This window comes from Podospora pseudopauciseta, chromosome 1, assembly GCF_035222475.1.
Source record: "Podospora pseudopauciseta strain CBS 411.78 chromosome 1, whole genome shotgun sequence".
Taxonomy (NCBI): domain Eukaryota; kingdom Fungi; phylum Ascomycota; class Sordariomycetes; order Sordariales; family Podosporaceae; genus Podospora; species Podospora pseudopauciseta.
In genome coordinates, this window is record NC_085892.1 from 1,390,510 (window position 1) to 1,409,145 (window position 18,636).

An 18,636-nucleotide genomic window follows, 5' to 3' on the forward strand; every position below is an offset into this window, starting at 1 on the left:
CAGACTCGGCCGACCGGGCAGAAACGGGGACAACCGGACCCGAGAGTGTTTTACCAGCTCCTATCCCGCGACCCTCCACCGGATATATGCGAGATACTGGCGATTCACAACTGCGTCCTCGCCCGACACGCACCGAGGCCATCGTTACAGCCGGACCACTCAAGCCCAAGCCCTGGAGCTCCGAAGGTCCTGTCCGTGAAATATAAACAGACTGCTACCCCTGAGGTCGCAGACGGCACTGGTTGCCGAGTCTCGGATATGTTTGCTGGAGCCTCAGAATGCTACCCATCACACCGGGCGCCAGCAGTTTGGTCCTTCCGGCTCCTCTATCCGAAAAGCCCAGCGGGCTTGTCCCGTCAGCCTTGTTTATCATGCAGGAACAATTTGATGAAAAGAGCGCCACCCCGGGTCCGAACTGCAGTACTGCACCGATGGCCCGCGACAACGTCCCGGGTCAGCCCATACTGCAAAAGCACCCGTATTTAGGTGCAAATATCCCCAGCACCTGGTAAATGTTGTCCCAGCGCGGAGGTTGCGCGTTTGGAATCGGACGTCCGTCAGTTGGTAATTAAATCCAAGTCGGAGATAGCTGGGTAAATTTAGCCGCCAATATCAGACTCTCAGCGAGCAGCATCTCTGCCCACCGCAAAGCCCAAGTCCGGTTGAAACCAAGGGGAATAGCATCGTAACCACCAACGAAACCTGTGTATAAGTAGAAACGAGATGGCAAGCCAAAGGATCATCTTCAGCAAGCTCATCAGCCTTCATCAGCATCCTCTAGCCTTCATCAGCAGACTCGCCAGTCCTCACCACCGCCAACATGCGCTTCTCCGCTCTTGCCATCGCCGCCCTCGCCACCTCGGCGACGGCCTTTCCCACCTTGGGCTCAATCTTCTCCCGCCAGGCTGAAAAGGCCTGCATGACTGAGGCTGAAGCCAAGGAAATCGTCGACATCTATGTCCGCCTCATCTCCAACTACCAGCCTGAGGACTGCGAGAAGTACTGCGCTTCCGACTTTGTCGACCGCTCCGACAGCATCAACACCTTCATCTTCCGCCCTCTCGGCGAGCCCACCTTCGCGACCAAGGAGATCTTCATGGAGGCGCAACTCTCCAACCCTCCCTTCCCTGTTGTTGTCGACGTGGTCGACGCCGTCGCCTGCGAGGCCATTGCGCTCCGCTGGCACGCTACCTTCGGCGCCGCCAACCTGCCCAGCAGAGGCATCACCATCATCGGCACCACCAAGCGCGAGGGTCACTGGCAAATCAGGAGCCTCGACCTCGAGTTCAACAGCCTGATCTGGCTCCTCAACATGGGCGGCTCCTACGTGTGGGAGGGCTAAATGTTTTCAGTCGAAAATCCTGGTGATGCCAAGTTCTTAGACTTGATATTGGTTGGGTCTAGAGGGAAGACTGGTAAAAAATGAGGGATCATATGGGGTAAATACGAGACCCGGTATGGTTAGGATAGGGTTGTAACGCATAACAGAAGACTGTGCTGTCAATAAAGAAAACCACTCAATTTGAGTCTCAAGAATGGTTCCCCGCGTCTATGCCTAGTTTTGTGTGACCATATGGCATAAGTTGAGTAAACACAGCCCCAGGGTAAGATCTGTGCATGCAAGGTGTGATCGTGTATAACCGTTGTTGCCCCAGATTCTGCCCAATGGAGCCGAGTACCAAAGGCCGTTCCAGAGTCAACGGCGTATCCGAGGAAGGATCTGGATTCATGATTTCGCTCCAAGTTTGAGACATCGTCGCAGGATGTCATGGGTGACGGCAGGTTTCGTGGGTACTGAAATAAGTGCAGCGGTCTGGCAGGCGTCATTGCGTCTCGCAGGGCTGCAGGTTGAACAGCAGCATCCAGAGCAGCGGGATCCTGCAGCTGTCGAAAAGTTCGGACGAATCCCGGGACAAATCGCCGTCGGCTGTGATCGCGTCACTCGGGGTTGACTCAACACTCTTCGTCATGTCCAAGACGACCGAGGCCAAGAGAGGGCTGGTGGTCAGCATTGTGCTCAATATCCCATCTATATGAGGATATTGTTTGGGCGCAGCGAATCGAAGTAGAAATTTTGGTGGGCTGAATGGGACATGTCCGACGACGCGGTACTACTGGTCGCCATAAGTCGACCGATGGCTAGCAGCGCCAATGCGCATGAGCGTTCTGTTTGGCCATGGTTTTCGGGCATGGCTGACGGCTGAAGAGTTGTCTCTTGTTCGTGTGGAAAAAGTGCAAAATCTGGATCACAAGTTGACGGTTGTTTTTGTGACGTTGAAGAAAAGGGCCAAGGCAAGAAAAGATCATCGGCATTTCGTGAGCCGTAGTGTCAATAGAACGCCCATGAATCCCCAAAATGGAAGCTGTTGTCGCTGGTTTAAACGTGCGCGCCAAACCCTGATCCGCCAACATCAACGAGAAGCTTATTCGCCATTTCCCCTGAAATCGACCACTAATGCCCCACATGCAAACAGGGTACAAGCCAGCCTGTTGGTTCTGCTCCAACGCCCTGTGGCTCCACCTCTTGTGAAGACTCACACGGCTGGCCATGCGATTCGCTGGAAATGGATGCCCCTGAGCTGGGGTTCTTCATTTTTTGCCGTGGCAACCTGACCCAGAGAATCAAAGACTCCATTTCTGCCCGGTTTTCTTGCCATTCCAGCCGCTCATCGTGAGACCCTTTGTTTTGACGACGGTAAAAGTTCCAGCACGCCGAGATATGGGCAGGGTGCCTCCCGGAAAATGGGATGAACGTGCAAAGCTTCCCGTGGTTCTAGAGGATCATGTGGATTCAGAGGCAGGCAGAAGCAAATTTGCCCGGTTTAAGCGGACCTGCAAAGGATTTGTGAGAGTTCTGGGTAGGTTTCATTTAGCAGAAAGGCGCAGCACCCCAGGCCGCCCCCCCGCCAGTCAGCCGTCCACCCACTCTTGCACCACCACTGCACAATATCTCTCTCGGCACCGTCACATTGGAAGCCTTCTTCCTCTCTTCTCTTCTTTTTTCTCTTCTCATCCACACTTGCGCCTCTTTCGACACCTCTTGCGTGTGTGCTACCTCTTGGTTTGCTAGTCGCGGCCGTTCACTCTTTCACCCACATATATTGTGTCCATCGCCAGCCTTCCGGCTCCTGTCGCTCTCTATCTCCACATTCTTTCCAGTCTCTCGTTCAGACACCCTTTTGCCTTTTCGCAGATCATTACTTAGGATACCTTGTAATATCTTCATAAACGACCCTCACCACAACCAGTCAAGATGCGTTACTCCGTTGTCACTCTTCTCGGTCTCGCCAGCGCTGCCCTGGCCCAGTGGGATCCCACTGATGGTTTCAACGTCGTCTCCAAGCCTTCCTTTGACGAGGTCATCCCCGCTGGCAAGGCTTACAATATCGCGTGGGCCCCGACTGAGGAGTTCCCTGAGGCCATCACCATCAAGCTCTATGGCGGAAAGGCCCGTAACAGCCTAGACGTCGTGGCCACCATCGCCTGTGTGTGATCCTTGCGCCGCCCACTGCTTGTCCCTTGCTGACCATTTTTACGTAGCTGGTGTCGATAGTGCTGAAGGCACTTACAGCTGGGACGTCCCCGCTGACTTGGGCTCTGCCGTTGTCTACGGTATCCGCATCGATTCGGAGACCAACAGCACCAGGTTCCAATGGGGCAACCCCTTCACCATCAAGGCGGGCAAGGCGACCCTCACTACCAGTGGAAGCACTGCTTCTGCTACCGAGTCCAGCGTCACCAGCACCAAGGCTAGCTCAACCACGTCCTCTGTTGAGACCAAGACCACCTTGACCACCACCTTCTCCGCCAACATCTCCTCCACCACCGCTCCCGCCGAGACCACCGTCACTTCCGTGATCGACGAGGAGGAGGTCACCACCACCACTGCCGCCGCTACTACTTCCTCCACTGCCATTCCTACCGGTGCCGGTGTTCGTGCCGTTGGTGGCGCCAGCTCTTTTGCCCTTCTCGGTGGTGTCGCCCTCGCCGTTCTTGCTTTCTAAGCGTACGGTCTAATTGCGGTTGCCGGAGTTTTTGCCAGTTTTTTGGTTTTTGGTTGTTCATGTTTGTGTATCTAATTGGCGAAAAAAACATAGGGGAGTTGAAGCATTGGATCTTATGGTAATGTTCCTAGCATCTGAGCGAGAATTCCTGGGAGGAAAATGTGTCTTTGGCTTGTTCTCCATCGAGGCTTCTTCACAAAAATGGATACCCTTATTAATCTCTCACCTTCTCGCCCTCGCTTTTTTTGCACCTTGTGTTGCTTCCCCTCATTGCCTGCTCAAATCGTGTTCGGTGGGTCGTTTCGAGTTGCCATTTTGGATACCTGCGTGATGCTTTCACCCGCGTTTCAGGTGTCAAGGATATTCCCATCTATGATGGCTACCTGCTCCTGGGATTTTTGCTATTGACGGTGTTGCAGACAGCGTGGAAATTGGAATCTAATACCATGATATCGACCATAAAGGGATCTCGACGACATCGATTCGGCTCTGCTTCTCTCTGACATGGTGCGTGGCGGGTGCCGAGCTCCGTTGTTGTCACTGCAGGTGATGCATGGCGCTATCTGTAGCGCTTGCTCGCATTTGGATTGCAGGTGTCATCGGAGACTTGAGAACGGCCAGCAGAGACATGACAGCGCACGGTGAGGTCGAGGCAAGAGGCTCTGAGGCTCAACTCGGTCCCGTCTCTTGTTCAGAAGTCCGGGCCGTACCTGTCCGGTTCCTGCATGCGGATAGTCGACCTTATCTTGAAGTCAATTGATTGATACCGAAACAAGCACGGTCCAGGAACCAGGGGCCAGCATCGCGGGAGCGGTGAGACGGCGAGCTCTGAGGGGGACCGAAGTGCGGGGCAAGCACCTCAGTTCGAACCACTCTCTAAGGTTGCTGCGACCTCACGACAGACCAACCGTTTGCTGCGCACGAAAGTTCCCGATACCTTCCTCATCCAAAGAGAGCTGCGACAGCTCAGTCTAGACCCACTTGACTTTCCCCTTCTCAGGGGACCGGCTGCATCCCGCCAGCCCACAAATCTCCACGTTGGGGCAAGCGGCGAGAACTTCCTCTACCACTTCCGCAAAATTCACCACCTGCCGACCTCCTCTTCCTGGATTGTTATTCTCCGCCGCGCTGAGCGCTCCGAAATCTGTTTTTCCTATTCTCCCCTTCCAGCACCTTTTTTCGTCGTCAATCCGTCAAGATGAGAGGCGAGGTAAGAAAAACATGGACGTTGTTGATTTTTGACTTTCTCGCCTGCATGATCTCGGCTCCGCGATTGCTTCAACCCGAGCGACCTGAACCCTGCCGTCTGCTCCTGTTGCGATGCGATATCGCGAAAGCGACTCTGCCAAATATCTCGACCTGCGATCAATTCTGGTGTTTTTGTGTTGCCTGGGCTATTTTGCGTCTCTGAGCTTCGTCTGGCAGTGAAATAAACAACATGCGGTATCCTGGTCGGCTTGGTGGTCTCTTAGATAGCAACGCGAAACCGAAGCTGTATTTCGGTGCCCGCTAGCTATGCTTGCAACCATAACCCAAGGGCCCCTGATAAATGTACGCAGCGGTGATGTATACCATGCTGACAATGTCGCCTACAGGTTCTCCATCTTCATCTGGGCCAGGCTGGTGCCCAGCTGGGTAACAGTGCTTGGGAGCTGTAAGTCCACACCGCCTTTGTATCCATCGCGATATCTCCAGCTAACATCGTCCCTCCAGGTACCTCCTTGAGCACGGCCTCGGACCTGATGGCCGCCCTGATCCCAATGCCACCATTGCTGAGGGCGGTTCCTTCGACACCTTCTTCACCGAGACCAGCAACGGCAAATACGTCCCCAGGTCTCTCTTCGTCGATCTCGACCCTTCCCCCATTGATGAGATCCGTACCGGCAACTACAGACAGCTCTTCCACCCCGAGACTTTGATCAGCGGCAAGGAAGATGCGGCCAACAACTATGCTCGTGGTCACTACACCATTGGCAAGGAGATGATCGACCCTGTCATCGATCGTATCCGCCGTGTTGTTGGTAAGGATGGCCCTGTACCGCTTCTTGTCCAAGACGCATCCTTCTAATCCAGCATCCTACAGACAACTGCAGCTCTCTCCAAGGTTTCTTGATCTTCCACTCATTCGGTGGTGGTACCGGCTCTGGCTTCGGTGCTCTCCTCTTGGAGCGCCTCTCGACCGACTATGCCAAGAAGTGCAAGCTCGAGTTCACCGTTTACCCGGCCCCCCGTGTTTCGACTGCTGTCGTCGAACCCTACAACGCTGTTCTTAGCACCCACAGCACCATCGAGAACTCTGACTGCACCTTCTTGGTTGATAACGAGGCTGTGTATGACATCTGCCGCCGAAATCTGGACATTCCCCGGCCGAGTTACGAGCATCTGAACCGCCTGATCGCTCAGGTTGTCTCTTCCATCACCTCTTCCCTCCGCTTCGACGGTGCCCTCAACGTCGATTTGAACGAGTTCCAAACCAACTTGGTTCCCTACCCTCGTATTCACTACCCTCTTATCAGCTATGCTCCTGTCATTAGTGCTGCCAAGAGTGCTCATGAGAGCTTCAAGGTTTCTGACCTGACCTTCCAGTGTAAATTTTGGCCCTTTGATCTGCTCAGAAGAGCTTTTGCTGACATGGTTCTCTAGGCTTCGAGCCCAACAACCAGATGGTCGTCTGCGATCCCCGCAAGGGCAAGTACATGGCCGTCGCCCTCCTCTACCGCGGTGACGTTGTCCATCGCGACTGCTCCGCTGCCGTTGCCCAGCTCAAGGCCAAGTCCTCCTTCAACCTGGTCGAGTGGTGCCCCACCGGTTTCAAGATCGGCATCAACTACCAGAAGCCCGTCGCCGTCCCCACGGCCTCTCCCTCGGACGGTGGTCTCGCTTCCGTCGACCGCTCCGTCTCCATGTTGTCCAACACCACAGCCATCGCTGAGGCTTGGTCCCGCCTGGACTACAAATTCGACTTGATGTACAGCAAGCGTGCCTTTGTGCACTGGTACGTTGGTGAGGGCATGGAGGAAGGCGAGTTCAGCGAGGCCCGTGAGGACTTGGCTGCGCTGGAGAAGGACTACGAGGAGGTTGCTCAGGACTCGGTTAATGACGAGGAGCTCGAGGCTGAGTACTAAGCGGGCGGATGGCGACGGGAGGTAATGTGTTGCAAGTCGGTTTGTTTGGGAGCTGGCTGGATATGTTGTGTTCTGTCGAGATTTTATTTTTCTTTACTTGTGTTCGTGATGAGATATGGGACGTGATTATGAAATGGAAAGAGATGTTTATGCGAGTTGAATTGTTTTTACCCCCTGATGCCCTTTGGTGTTTTGTATTTTCTGAGGTGGGCAAAAAGAGACGAGATAATCCCCCCTTTTTTACAGACATAAAAGCAAGCAAGTAACATGGAATGTGGAAGCAAAGTAAGCTAAAGGTTCAAGGGTGATTTTCTGCATCGGTTTATAGGCCATTGCCACTATTTGTTTGTCAGGTGTGCTGTCTGTGTAGGTATTTATTTCTAGAGTCTATGCATAGGGGTTTGAACAGATGATATGGTAGTGGGGGGAGGGTGTTATAATTGAAGTCGAATGTTTAGGGAACCTCGGAGATCTTAGTGGTCAGGGAAGCTTTGTTCCGTATCTACTCGAATGTGGGTTGATGCTTCTTCTTGAGTACGATGTGCTGGGATATGTACTATGGGTGATATTATTTTTCTACTTAAAATGATTGTGGTTAATGTAGAAGGATGGGGGAATAGGATATGGAGATGGTTTGAGTCATGGCCGAGAAAGTTGGTCTATCTTGATGTTGTGAGAGATGGGTTGTGAGAGGGGGATTTGCAAGAACCAGAAAGAGTATTCCCGAGATAGATAACTGAAAATGAGTGGTGTAAGGGTTTGAACAACATTATCGTGATCATGGAGATGAGGCAACTGTGAATAAGCAAGGTGGATTGTGAGTAAACTGGTACCATATGAGGGATTATGATATGGCGTGTACTGTATTTTAGCTCAACGGAAAGCCGTCAACACACTTTACTTATCACAAGGGTCCCGTTCAATAACTGACACTTTGACTGATTTAATTGAGTGCATCTGCACCTCGAATGAGCTTTTTCTACAGCAGAAAAATTCCAGCCAATACATGTAAGACCTGTGGGACCATGTCCGCTTCCAAGCTGCTACTGCAAGGCATCAACCACCTCAAAACCTCAACCCTGACATACCACCTCCGCCGACCGCCCTTCGTCTCTATCTTGGGCCACCACCCATTAACCTTCGCCTGTTAACTACGAAATTTGCCGCAGTTTTATTTCTTTGCGCCACCTTCCCTCCACTTGGCCGCTCTCGCAGCACCTCTGCCAGTCGGGCCACCTGGGCCCGTCTTCTTCTTGTACCCTCTCTTCTCACCATTTCTGGCACCCTTGAACTTCAGGTCTTTTGGCTTTCCGTCCTTGGCACTTGCGCGTTTACCCTCAAAGACAAAGTCTTCTGGTGGTCTAATGCCACTAGGTTGGCTTTGCGGAGCACCAGCTGACTCCCGACGAGGCCTGTCTTTCCTGTCCTTTCTCTTGTCCCCGCCATTCAACTTGGCAGCACCGCCTCTACCAAGAAGCTTACCCGCTCTGCCAGCCAATGTCTTGTCTTCGGGTGTGATCTTGGGGACATAGCTGGAGCCCTTCCTGCCCTTGCGATCTTCCTTTGATGGGGGACCAGCCTTGCCGTGCTTCGCCTCCAAAGCCCTGGCCGTCTTGTGAAGAGCCTTGCATCTCGATACGCGGAGCTCGCGGGGGAGCATAGGGGGAAACTTCTTTCCTTCCAGCAGAATGGCCTTCTCGACGTCGTTTCCGTCATAGAACTGGACATAAGCAATGCCCTTGCCGACACGGGTGACGTTGTCTCTGACAACCCGGACGCTTTCGACCTTGCCGGCCTCCTTGCCAAAGACGCGCCACAGCCCCTCCTCGACATCCATAGGCTGCTTGGTCCTCTTCTTCTTCGTAGTCGTTTGGTTACCCTCGTCATCAACCTTGACGTTCAGTACAGTCTCATCGTCAACGAAACCGAGGTTACCAACAAAAACGCAGCGCTTATGGTCGACGGGGGCTGGATGGGCGACACTGTCCACTCTGAGATGGCGGTCCAACACCACAGTGCCATTCAATTTCTGTACTGCAAGACGAACAGCCTGAGGGGTGCTGTAGACAGCATAGGCATTGGTGCACTTTGTTGTCGCCTCCATAACCTCCTTCTTGATGAACGCCGCACGCTTAGGGATAGCAGCAGTGGCAAAAGCTGTTGAGCGGAAGCGGATAGATTCCACCTTCTGGGGAGGGTCGGCTTTCGGATCCAAAATCGAGGCAAGGTGCTTTAAAAGAGTCTTCTTGGCTGTGCGCGAAGTGGTCGCCTCCAAGGAGACGTTGCTGAGGAATACGGTGCGGTTTGCCTTCTCAAGCTCTGAAGCTGCATCGTTGGCTGTCAGAGATTCGTGCTTGGGGACCTCGGCGTCTGAGTCCAAGTCTGAGTCCTTGTCGCCGGTCTTCTCAGTCTTCTCAATGGCCGCAGCCTTCCCGTTCGCATCCTTGCGCCGTTTCCCAGATCGCTCCTCCTCATCCTCCTCCTGAAGACGCTCAAAGTATTTGGCCTCAAGATCTTCGTCATCATTCCGTTGTTTCCGCTTTCTCTTACGTCCATCCTCATCCTCGGCCTTACTTTTTGCTGCTGCTGATTCCAAAACCTCTGCGGCCTCGGCCTCGTCATCCACGCTCATGCTATCGCTGGCATCATCTTCGTCTTCGTCATCTTCGTCGTTTTCGGAGTCGTTATCATCCTCTTCGCCAGACTCTTCGCTGGCTTCCATATCAACAAGATCTTCAAGGTCGGCACCATCCTCTAATTCCGAGAGTTCTTCGTCATCCTCATCCTCGTCCTCCTCGTCCTCATCTTCTTCGTCCGACTCTTCAGGGGCGTCATCTGATTTCGGGGGTGGCAATTCGGAATAGCGAGACTTCGGGGGCGCTTGAACTGGGCCAGCCTAGAATATGGTCAGCAACTGATTCAACGAAGCGAAGGTATGTAATTGACACTAACACTGGTGGAAAACAAAGAGTCAAGGGCTGGGTCGACAGCCTTCGAAGGCGCTGAGAGAGATTTGCTGTAGACAACCAAGTTAGCAAACTTGACTCTTCAATTGCAGGTTCAATGGCCTGTTGCCCACCTTTTCGCCATGGTGTTGATGTGGTTGAGCTTCGAGCCCACAATGCGCAAGCGACAAAGATATCGATGTTGTCGAGAAAATAAAGCGCAAAGGGTATTAGAAAGCTACAATGAGCTTCTTTCTCGAAGTAGCGAGCGAAAGACTCTTGTTTCGGTGTTCAAGCAGCTTTCCTCCAAATTTTTGGGAGAAATCGACAAACGGCCTCTTGCTTGGACCCCGGCGCAGAGCAAAAGTGGGGACCGCATCCAGGAAAATTCGCTTATCGGAGCTTATCGATACTGCCGCTCTACGCCGCCTCGTCATCCGCTGGAAATCGGGCAGGCGGGCAGGCAAAGGAAGCAGCGGGCCCCATCCGCCCATTTGTGTTCCCTCCCAGTGCTTCTGGGTGCCGCATTCCCAGCTTCTGGTCAATAGCCACCACCGAGCACCACACATCTGCCCACACAGCACACCACCGCCTATATTTTGCAATCTGAACACAGATACCTGCGTGCTCGCTTGCCCTGTATTCAGCGGCACTCTTTTTATATCCACATCTCGTTCTCACCACCTCTACTCATCGCGCAACCCCGTTCTGGCGTCGAGCTGCCCGCTCGTGAAGCCGCCAGTCAATTTTGCGCGGTCGTCTCCTTCTGGCCACCTACAACGCCGACCACCAACATCGCAACACCCCTCGGTTGCCTTTTATCAGAATCGCATGGTTTGCAATGGCCACCGGTGACACCGTTTTGCCTTTGGCAGTGTCGAGCCCTCCTCCACACCTGCTGGACAACAGCCCCAGCAACCTCTCGAGTCCTTTGAGCGAGGTCGAGGACAAGTACGGCGACCATGACGAGCCGGATCTTGAAATGAAAGATGACGAAAGCAATGCACAGAGCACACCCAAAAGAAACGGAGCTCATGGCGTACCGGAATCCGATCTCGCTTCAGAGCCAGACGAGGACAGCAAACTGTCCGAGGTGGACGTCAATGACTCCGAAGCAGAAACCGAAAGATTATTCGATACACCTCCAAAGAACGGCGCGACACGCGACATTGTGAACGCCGCCGATGGTGCGGGAACCCGACGATTCACCGATCGGCGCGAGCGGGTCTTTGAGCGAAGCCCCAGCAAGCTCCAACAGCAGCTCCAAGCCGACATAGACGCTGAAGATACTCCCACCGCGAACAATAGTTCCGAGGATGAGGAGGCAGAAGACGACGGCGACGTGTCAATGGCATCGAGTGATCGCGAGGACGAGCCCACAAAGAGACCATCACGACAGCTGCCACCACTGTCGCCTACACAAGCCAAAAAGAACCAAATAATCACATTTACCAAACAACCGGTATCACAAGCCAACAGCGATGATTCGAGCGAGTCTAAGAAACGAAAGCGATCCTCGGTTGTCGAGCTACCAGAAGCCGAGCAGCCTCCCAAGAAGCGAGCTGCCTCGATTGACCCCGCCGACCGCGAGTTCTCCGCCGGTGACGTCCCGATGGTTGACGATGATGTGCTATCGACGGCTCCGCAAAGCGGGGAACATACCGCCGAGGAGGATAACATTGAGGAATCGGTCGTCCCCGAGGAGGTCAAAAATACACCCGTGGAGTCTGTTGAAGAGGCCGTTGCGACGTCAACTAGAGGCAAAAAAGGGAAACGCAGTCCCGTAAAACGACGAAAGAGCAAAAGTCCTGAAGCCGGCACACCTTTGGAAGCTCCAGATGAGCCACCCGAAGATGCCGACGTTCCCAGCGGTGTGCCGACGCCTCAGCCAGAGGATCGCACGGCCGACGAAATCGACGAAGAGGCCGAGGCAGCACACAGAAACGAAGAAGAGTGTAAGCACTGTGCACACTGGTTATGATAGGTTGACGAAACTAATGTTTGGCCGCAGTGGAGCGCAAAAAGGCAGCCTGGGAAGAGCTTGCCGCCATTGAGAAGCAATTCTCTAACTTTCGGGAGCGGTACGGTTTCCAGGTCTCAATTGGATGGTGCTGTTTCTAACTTGTGACAGTCTATACCAGGAACGCTTAGACCAGCTTAACCGCGAGGAAGAGATGCTGCTGAGTGACACTCCTACACATCACGAACTCCTCGCAATGCTACAATGTCTCGAAGAGCGCCGAGCGGAAACAATACGGAAGAGCAACCTCGAATTGCAGTTCAAAATGTCTGTACTCAACCATCGAGCGGTCGCGGAGCGGGCACAAATCATGTCGCAGTTCTATCAGTCTGTGCGGGCCGAAAGAGAAAAGACAATTGAGGGTCTTGGCCAAGACTGGTACGACATTCAACAAGAAAGAAGACGGTTGACAAGTGTCATTCCGGAATACGGCCTGGGGTTCCCAGCAACAAAGGCCCAGGCCGTCAGACAAGCCGTGTCTTACACAAGAGAGGTGTCGATACTTTCTGGGTTTGCGAAACATGTCGGCTTTCCGGCTGCGCCCACGATATCAGGGGTCACAGAAGAACAGCTGGAGGACGATCTGGAAGCTATTGCAGTGAGTATGAGTAGGGTCTAGGATTATTGGAGGGCGGCTCAAACTGACGCATCTTTTCTAGAGCGCTCGTGAGCCGGTACCTAGACCGATCGTCAACCCTCCTCCGACATTCCCTCAGGACCTGACGGCAGGATTTGGGCCTTCGCTTGGCCTTGCAGGAGAGCAGTTTATTGAGCAAACACCTTGGCTCAACCCTCGGCACCCAGCACATCGACAACAGCAACCGCACCGACGAGAACAAAACCTACAGCACGTTTTTGCGCCCGGGCCAGTGCAAGGATCAACACCCAAAAGCCACTCGCAACAGCCCGGTGGTCTCTTTTCTTCTAGTACCTCGATGATACCGAACGGTGACTCGCCAGCACAGCTGCACAAAAACCACTCACCAAGCACTGTCGAAGCCATCAAAAGGACAAAACTCGGCCCTGAGCCATTCCGGCGCGACCCAGCGATACAGGCGTCCTAATCTTTTCTATGTTTTTTTTTATACCGGTCTTGCTTTTTTCCTCTCAAAGATTAGCGGATGTAGGGACCAGGCGGAGTTTTTGATTGGAATTATCTTGGGCATATAATGCAGGGTTGTATGAAGTTTTGACATATGGGGCATGCTTTGATGTGCGGCGTTGAAAGGCAGAGGGGTTTTGGAAGAGGGTGGTTGACTATTGAGGGTGGTAACATACGCCACCTACATGATATAGCGAGGAGAAATCAGGGGTAGCTGCTCGCGTGTCATGTTACTAGAGGAGGGATGTTGTATGATTTGAAAAGCTCTGTTGTCACACTTTTCTTGGTGCTAGCTCGCATCCAGCGGGCAGAGTTGGGTTACGACCAGCCTGCTATGCTGGCCTGCTTTACTCTGTATGCACTATTTTTGGCAGATGCCAGGCGTCTTGGGAAGATTATACCAATGAGTTTCGGCACATGGTGTGCGAGGAGGTGTATATGTTGGAACGTATAGGAGAGCGGTCGTGGTGTAATGCAAGTATGATGTCTTCTCCTTTCCAAAAAATAAACATGTTGTGGTATTGATTTGCCCAAAACGCCATCTTGATATTGCCCAACTTTCTTTCCCGCAGGAGCCTCCCTATGATATACTCATACACTATGCACCATCGTCAAGTAGCAGCATACCTAACTGCGTCTCCTACCCCATGCTTTGCTGTTCTCGTCTGTTCATTTCTTCGCAGGTTGCACAGGCACATCAGGTACCTTGACGTCTTCGAAATCGTCTTGGCCGACCGCCATGAGGGTATATGTGTCTGTGAGGATTGAGGTGTCCTTGTTAGCACCTTCCGCTGGACCGAGGAATAACTCATGGAAGGGTAACATTGGTTCGTACAGATACTAGCAGTGATTCCTACCAGGGCGAGACCGGTAAGGGCGTTCTTGAAGAGGTAGGGCCGGCGGGCGCGGACAAGAGCTGGCGATTGGGCCAGCTTCTTGTCGTAGTATGAGTTATGCCTAAGTCTGGAGTGTTGCAAGAAACATGTTAGCCACCTTACCTAGAGAACCAAGTACAAGGAGGAATTGTGGGCAATCTGTACCCTGACATGTTGACTAGGTATCTTGTCTGGCTGTTGCGATGCGATGCGATGCGATCGAGAGCTTGCCTTGCGCCGAGTAATGCCGAAGAATAAGTTACAGCCCACCCACGTAAGGAAATGGTATGATACGTCAGGTCAAAGACTGGCGGATGTTGCCGAGGGCAAGTGTGGGCTGATAAGCGCTTATCGGATAACCACCAATCAGCGCTGGAGATGCAGGTGTGAGACAAGGGTGCTGGTTCCTTTCACGTCACTGAGCTCTCTCGGTTCCTGGGGCGCGTCTCTTGTCTCTTGCGAACGAGCAAGGCTTCCACATCTTTACCTAACGACCACCATAATCAACACCATTGGGATATCACGGCAGAAAGGAAACTACCAGACCGGCCGCGAAAAGAGACTCCTTCGGAACGCTTGTAGCCATTGATGACGATGAAATTGATGGCTTTTGTGGCACTTGGTCCCTAACTTTCTCTCCGACTTGGCGCAGCACCCGCTACAGCTTTTTATTTTTTATTTTTTTACTTCGCGACACGAACCCTTTTTGCGCCTTCTCCGGGAACTGATCTCTGGCCAGCTCTGGGACAAATATCGACACCTCAAGGCGCAGGCAACCATTGAGAGATTCAATTCTTGGGTGAAGAGCCAGAGAAGTTATTTGATTTTGGGTGTGATATCAGTCACGCGACAGGTTTCCATCAATCAACAGACAGCTGGGGCAGTTGGGGGAGTTCTTGTAGATCTGGGGAGCGTTTGTTTTCCGTCGCAACTTCCTCAACATTCACCACAAGGAGGGCCACAGTGAGGTTTCCTTCAAGAGCTTGGAGTTTGCGCGGCCCTGAGATTTCTTGAGAGCAAGCTGTTGTCCAAATCAACTATCTTCCTGCGCACCCAGGCACAAGGCACACTTTTCGGCACGTTTTCTCTGTAGAATCTTGACCAACCTTTGTTGCCCAACGACTTCTTTCTCTCCGCGCCTTTTGCCTCCTACCCACATCTACATACTATCACACCATCCGTCCGTCCCCTTCGCTATCCTGCCGTATTATCAACTTCATCCCACATTGCCCCACCAAAAAGAAGGTCGGTCGGTCGCTCTGTGTGGGAGAGGGCGGTTTCCTGATACGGCAACACACCAAAAACAAACAACAATCGACCGAGGCACAAGATCACATCATACCGACCATGGCTTCTACACCAGCTGTTCCCATTGAGGAGCAGCTCAAGCAACTCAACGCTGCTCGGAAATTGGCCTTGGAAAACTCGGCTTACTACGACCGCATCGTCAAGGGTGTTTTACCTGTCATCGGACCGACATCATCGATCGAACTCAAGAGATGGGGAGCTGAGTTTCTGGCCGAGTCGCTGGCCACTCCAGTGCTTTCGATGCGCGACAAGGAGAGCTTAACGCTCTCGGTACTTGACACGCTCAAGTCGTTATTGGAGAGTGAGCAGGATGATGCGATTGTGCTGAAGGCTAGCATTGCTGCCGCGGCGAGCGCGTACCCAGTTGTTTTGAGGTGGATGTAAGTAGTACTCGATCATTGCTTTGGTACTGTGACTTGTCGTGATTTATGCCCTTGCTGCTGTCGTCGGATCTGAGGAGCCGAACCCCAGGCTATTGTATTGTGATGGGGAAGGATGAGGGATGTGCTTTGATATGCCTCTTTTTTCCATCCTCTCGCCCCATCGTAATGCTTTGCCCACTCGGTTCCTCTCTCTCTTTCCGAGGGGGTCCGTTCACTGTTCGAATATGCCTTGCCCATGTCATGTCCATTCAGTGATGGCTGAACTTGCTTCATGTCGAGCATGCTTACTAACTCTGGTACTTGTACAGTATTCACAACAGCTATCACACAGAGGCTTGGGAACAAACCTCAGCGATAAAATCGAGGATCCTCAGGATCTGGGATGGAGCCCCGGCCCCCGTCAGACTAAGCTGCATCAAGTTTGCGCAGCGTGTTGTGCTCGCCCAAACAACGTCCAACGGCCAGGAGGTTAAATATGGTGGACTCGACATTTCGCTGGGCATGGTGCCGGCGAACCACCCTTTGCTAGACCCACGACTGATGGAGGCAGAGGCTACTGGCCTTCTCGACCGGATGTTGGGGGTGCTACAGGATAACAGCAACGATGCTCTCCTTGTCGATGCGACCTTGAACTGCCTTTCGATCCTGATCCGAACCAGGCCAAGCACTTCGAACCGCATCATTAATTGTGTGCTCAACTTTAACCCTCTCAAGTTGGCCAACTCGCCCATGACGCCGAAAAACAAGGTGCTCATGAAGTCGATGGAGAAGACGACCCGGATGCTCATGATTAATATTTTGAAGAGGCATGTGTCGGTGATTCAGGGGTTATCAGGGGCCCACGCCGAGACCTTGCTAACCAATTGCGTCTAGGGATCCCAACAATCAACACAGCGGCCGTGTCCAGCAGTATGTTGAGCGGTTGATGCGCTCTCGCGCCGAGATATTCGATGAAGCGGGTCGGAAGAGACAGCTTGCTGACCAAGCGGCTGCCCAATATGGCGATCTCAAGAGACAGAAGATGCAGGATGCTTCTGCTGCCGCTCCTGAACCTGCCGCGCCAGCACAGCCAGCCGTGATCCCGCCATTAACACCAGGACCTCAGACTCTTGCTGCCGTCTTCACGTTGACCAATAACCCTGGTCTCCAGGCCTTTGATGCTACCAGCATTCCCGCCAACCTAGTGGCCAAGATTGTGGCTAGGACGCTCAATACTCTGGACCAAAGTGTCTTGGACTTTGCGGTAAACGGTATAAGAAGTCGTCTTCACACTCTTCAGGCTGCTGCGGTGACGGCGGCAGCCCAGTATGCCGCCCATGGAGCCGCGGGTTTACCTGGTGCTCTCAACCCTGCTACGGCACCTTTGGGAGTGGAAGAGGATGACGATGATTACGAGCCCAACCTTGACGCGGCGGAAGATACGGAGCAGATTCTCAACAAGCTCGACAATGCACCCCCCGAGACGGCGCTCGACGAATATGCCGATCCCAACGCTGCCCTCGGCCTCGGCCCATTCACCCTCGCACCACCACCCCTGATCGACGCCGACGTGGCCTCCAAACTCAGCTCCGCCGCCGCCTCCCGCCTCTTTGGCCCTCTATCTTCTTTATCATCAGAAGGCCCAAGCAAGAAGCCAAAAGCGGGCATCAACCGCCTTGCCGCCTCGTCGTATGATCGCGATTCCTGGCTCACCGTTGCCACTCGACTCGCCACCCGCAGCACATTCGGCCTCGAAGAAGAAGAACAAGAAGAACAAACCTCGGCAGCCAAATCCGAAGAAGGCGCCGTCTCCCACCCGTTGGCCTCCACCTTTAACCAATCCTTCCGCGAGATGTTATTCACCTACATACTCGAAGACTGGCGGCCGAGAATAGAAGTCGCGGTCGCGTGGCTCAGCGAGGAGTGGTACAATGACCAGCTCACCAAGCGGACGGGGCTGAGGAACGCGCCGCTGCACTACGAGACGTGGGCGCTGAGGTTGCTGGACGGGTTCATGACTTTTATCACGGCGCAGGATAAAGTCTTGACGAGGTTTTTGGCCGAAATTCCGGAGCTGAGCGGGGAGTTGCTTGGGAGGCTGAAGACGCTGTGTGGGGATCCGAATACTTTGGGCTTGGCGATGACGAGCTTGTTGTATCTTGTTATGATGAGGCCACCTGCGAGGGAGTTGGCGTTGGATACGGTTGGGGGGATTTGGGTTGAGTGTGAGTACACCCTGGATGAGAAATGGTATTGAAGGGATGATGCTAATGATGATGCAGATGAGGAGGCGAGACCGCTGGCTGCGAAATACTTAAGCAAGTGGCGGCCCGGGTGGGTTGAGCAGCAGATGCACTTGCAGGCTGCGAAGGCTGTGGCTGGGGGTGGTGGGAATGGGGCTGCTGGTATTGCTGCTTAGGGTTGATACAGATGGCGAGGTTTGGGGTAAAGGGAGAGGTTCTGTATATTACGACGATCAATTCACTGGTCAAGGTGGCAAGGACAACAACAACAACAACAACAAAAACAACAACATTTTTAAACCTTCACGGGGCTTTTCTTTTGGAGGGGAGGCTGACAGTTATATTCAAAGTGGATGGTTGGGTTGTTGGCAGGTATTGTACCCGGGTACTTGTCCATTGAAGATATAAAATGGATCAGTTCGGGGAGGAGCGAAAATTGGGGACCATGATTACCTAGGAATGTGAGGAGAAGGGTGTATTGTATGTAGAGTGCTGTGCAGTAGTTTTCTAGTTTCAGGGTATGGCTGGCTGGCTGGGAGCGGTTAGACAGGCTTTTTTTTTAATGTATTTGTTTTGTATGAATTCATTGCTTGCATGGTGCATGGTAGTTTGGTGGGTGGTGGTGGTGGTTTATTTATCATAGAGGATTGAA

At 53.1% G+C, this 18,636-nt stretch overlaps 7 protein-coding genes across 7 annotated transcripts; 5 read left to right on the forward strand and 2 right to left on the reverse strand.

Annotated features, from left to right (window-relative positions):
• Nucleotides 1–820: 820 nt before the first annotated feature.
• QC763_103580 (uncharacterized protein) lies at nucleotides 821–1,342 on the forward strand (the record flags this gene model as incomplete). Its single annotated transcript, XM_062906922.1, has 1 exon — nucleotides 821–1,342. One exon carries the CDS (start codon nucleotides 821–823, stop codon nucleotides 1,340–1,342), a length of 522 nt encoding a protein of 173 aa, XP_062769820.1.
• A 1,239-nt stretch (nucleotides 1,343–2,581) lies between these two features.
• On the forward strand, nucleotides 2,582–4,004 carry QC763_103590 (uncharacterized protein; the record flags this gene model as incomplete). Its single annotated transcript, XM_062906923.1, has 2 exons — nucleotides 2,582–3,485; nucleotides 3,541–4,004. The coding sequence occupies exons 1-2, from the start codon at nucleotides 3,254–3,256 to the stop codon at nucleotides 4,002–4,004; spliced, it is 696 nt and encodes a 231-aa protein (XP_062769821.1). The 5' UTR covers nucleotides 2,582–3,253.
• A 1,198-nt stretch (nucleotides 4,005–5,202) lies between these two features.
• On the forward strand, nucleotides 5,203–7,443 carry TUB1_1 (alpha-tubulin; the record flags this gene model as incomplete). Its single annotated transcript, XM_062906924.1, has 5 exons — nucleotides 5,203–5,214; nucleotides 5,600–5,658; nucleotides 5,718–6,025; nucleotides 6,088–6,591; nucleotides 6,648–7,443. The coding sequence occupies 5 exons, from the start codon at nucleotides 5,203–5,205 to the stop codon at nucleotides 7,127–7,129; spliced, it is 1,365 nt and encodes a 454-aa protein (XP_062769822.1). The 3' UTR covers nucleotides 7,130–7,443.
• A 603-nt stretch (nucleotides 7,444–8,046) lies between these two features.
• On the forward strand, nucleotides 8,047–13,737 carry DEP1 (Transcriptional regulatory protein). Its single transcript, XM_062906926.1, has 4 exons — nucleotides 8,047–12,029; nucleotides 12,086–12,155; nucleotides 12,206–12,692; nucleotides 12,754–13,737. Exons 1-4 carry the CDS (start codon nucleotides 10,916–10,918, stop codon nucleotides 13,156–13,158), a joined length of 2,076 nt encoding a protein of 691 aa, XP_062769823.1. The 5' UTR covers nucleotides 8,047–10,915; the 3' UTR covers nucleotides 13,159–13,737.
• NOP12 (Nucleolar protein 12) lies at nucleotides 8,115–10,732 on the reverse strand. The gene is made up of 3 exons (XM_062906925.1): nucleotides 10,209–10,732; nucleotides 10,082–10,145; nucleotides 8,115–10,025 (listed from the first exon to the last, which is right to left on the reverse strand). Exons 1-3 carry the CDS (start codon nucleotides 10,217–10,219, stop codon nucleotides 8,301–8,303), a joined length of 1,800 nt encoding a protein of 599 aa, XP_062769824.1. The 5' UTR covers nucleotides 10,220–10,732; the 3' UTR covers nucleotides 8,115–8,300.
• QC763_103630 (uncharacterized protein) lies at nucleotides 13,686–14,506 on the reverse strand. The gene is made up of 3 exons (XM_062906927.1): nucleotides 14,237–14,506; nucleotides 14,032–14,159; nucleotides 13,686–13,951 (listed from the first exon to the last, which is right to left on the reverse strand). Exons 1-3 carry the CDS (start codon nucleotides 14,242–14,244, stop codon nucleotides 13,866–13,868), a joined length of 222 nt encoding a protein of 73 aa, XP_062769825.1. The 5' UTR covers nucleotides 14,245–14,506; the 3' UTR covers nucleotides 13,686–13,865.
• Nucleotides 14,507–15,418: 912 nt separating this feature from the next.
• On the forward strand, nucleotides 15,419–18,160 carry QC763_103640 (uncharacterized protein; the record flags this gene model as incomplete). The annotated part of the gene is made up of 4 exons (XM_062906928.1): nucleotides 15,419–15,759; nucleotides 16,071–16,574; nucleotides 16,636–17,966; nucleotides 18,024–18,160. 4 exons carry the CDS (start codon nucleotides 15,419–15,421, stop codon nucleotides 18,158–18,160), a joined length of 2,313 nt encoding a protein of 770 aa, XP_062769826.1.
• Nucleotides 18,161–18,636: the final 476 nt, after the last annotated feature.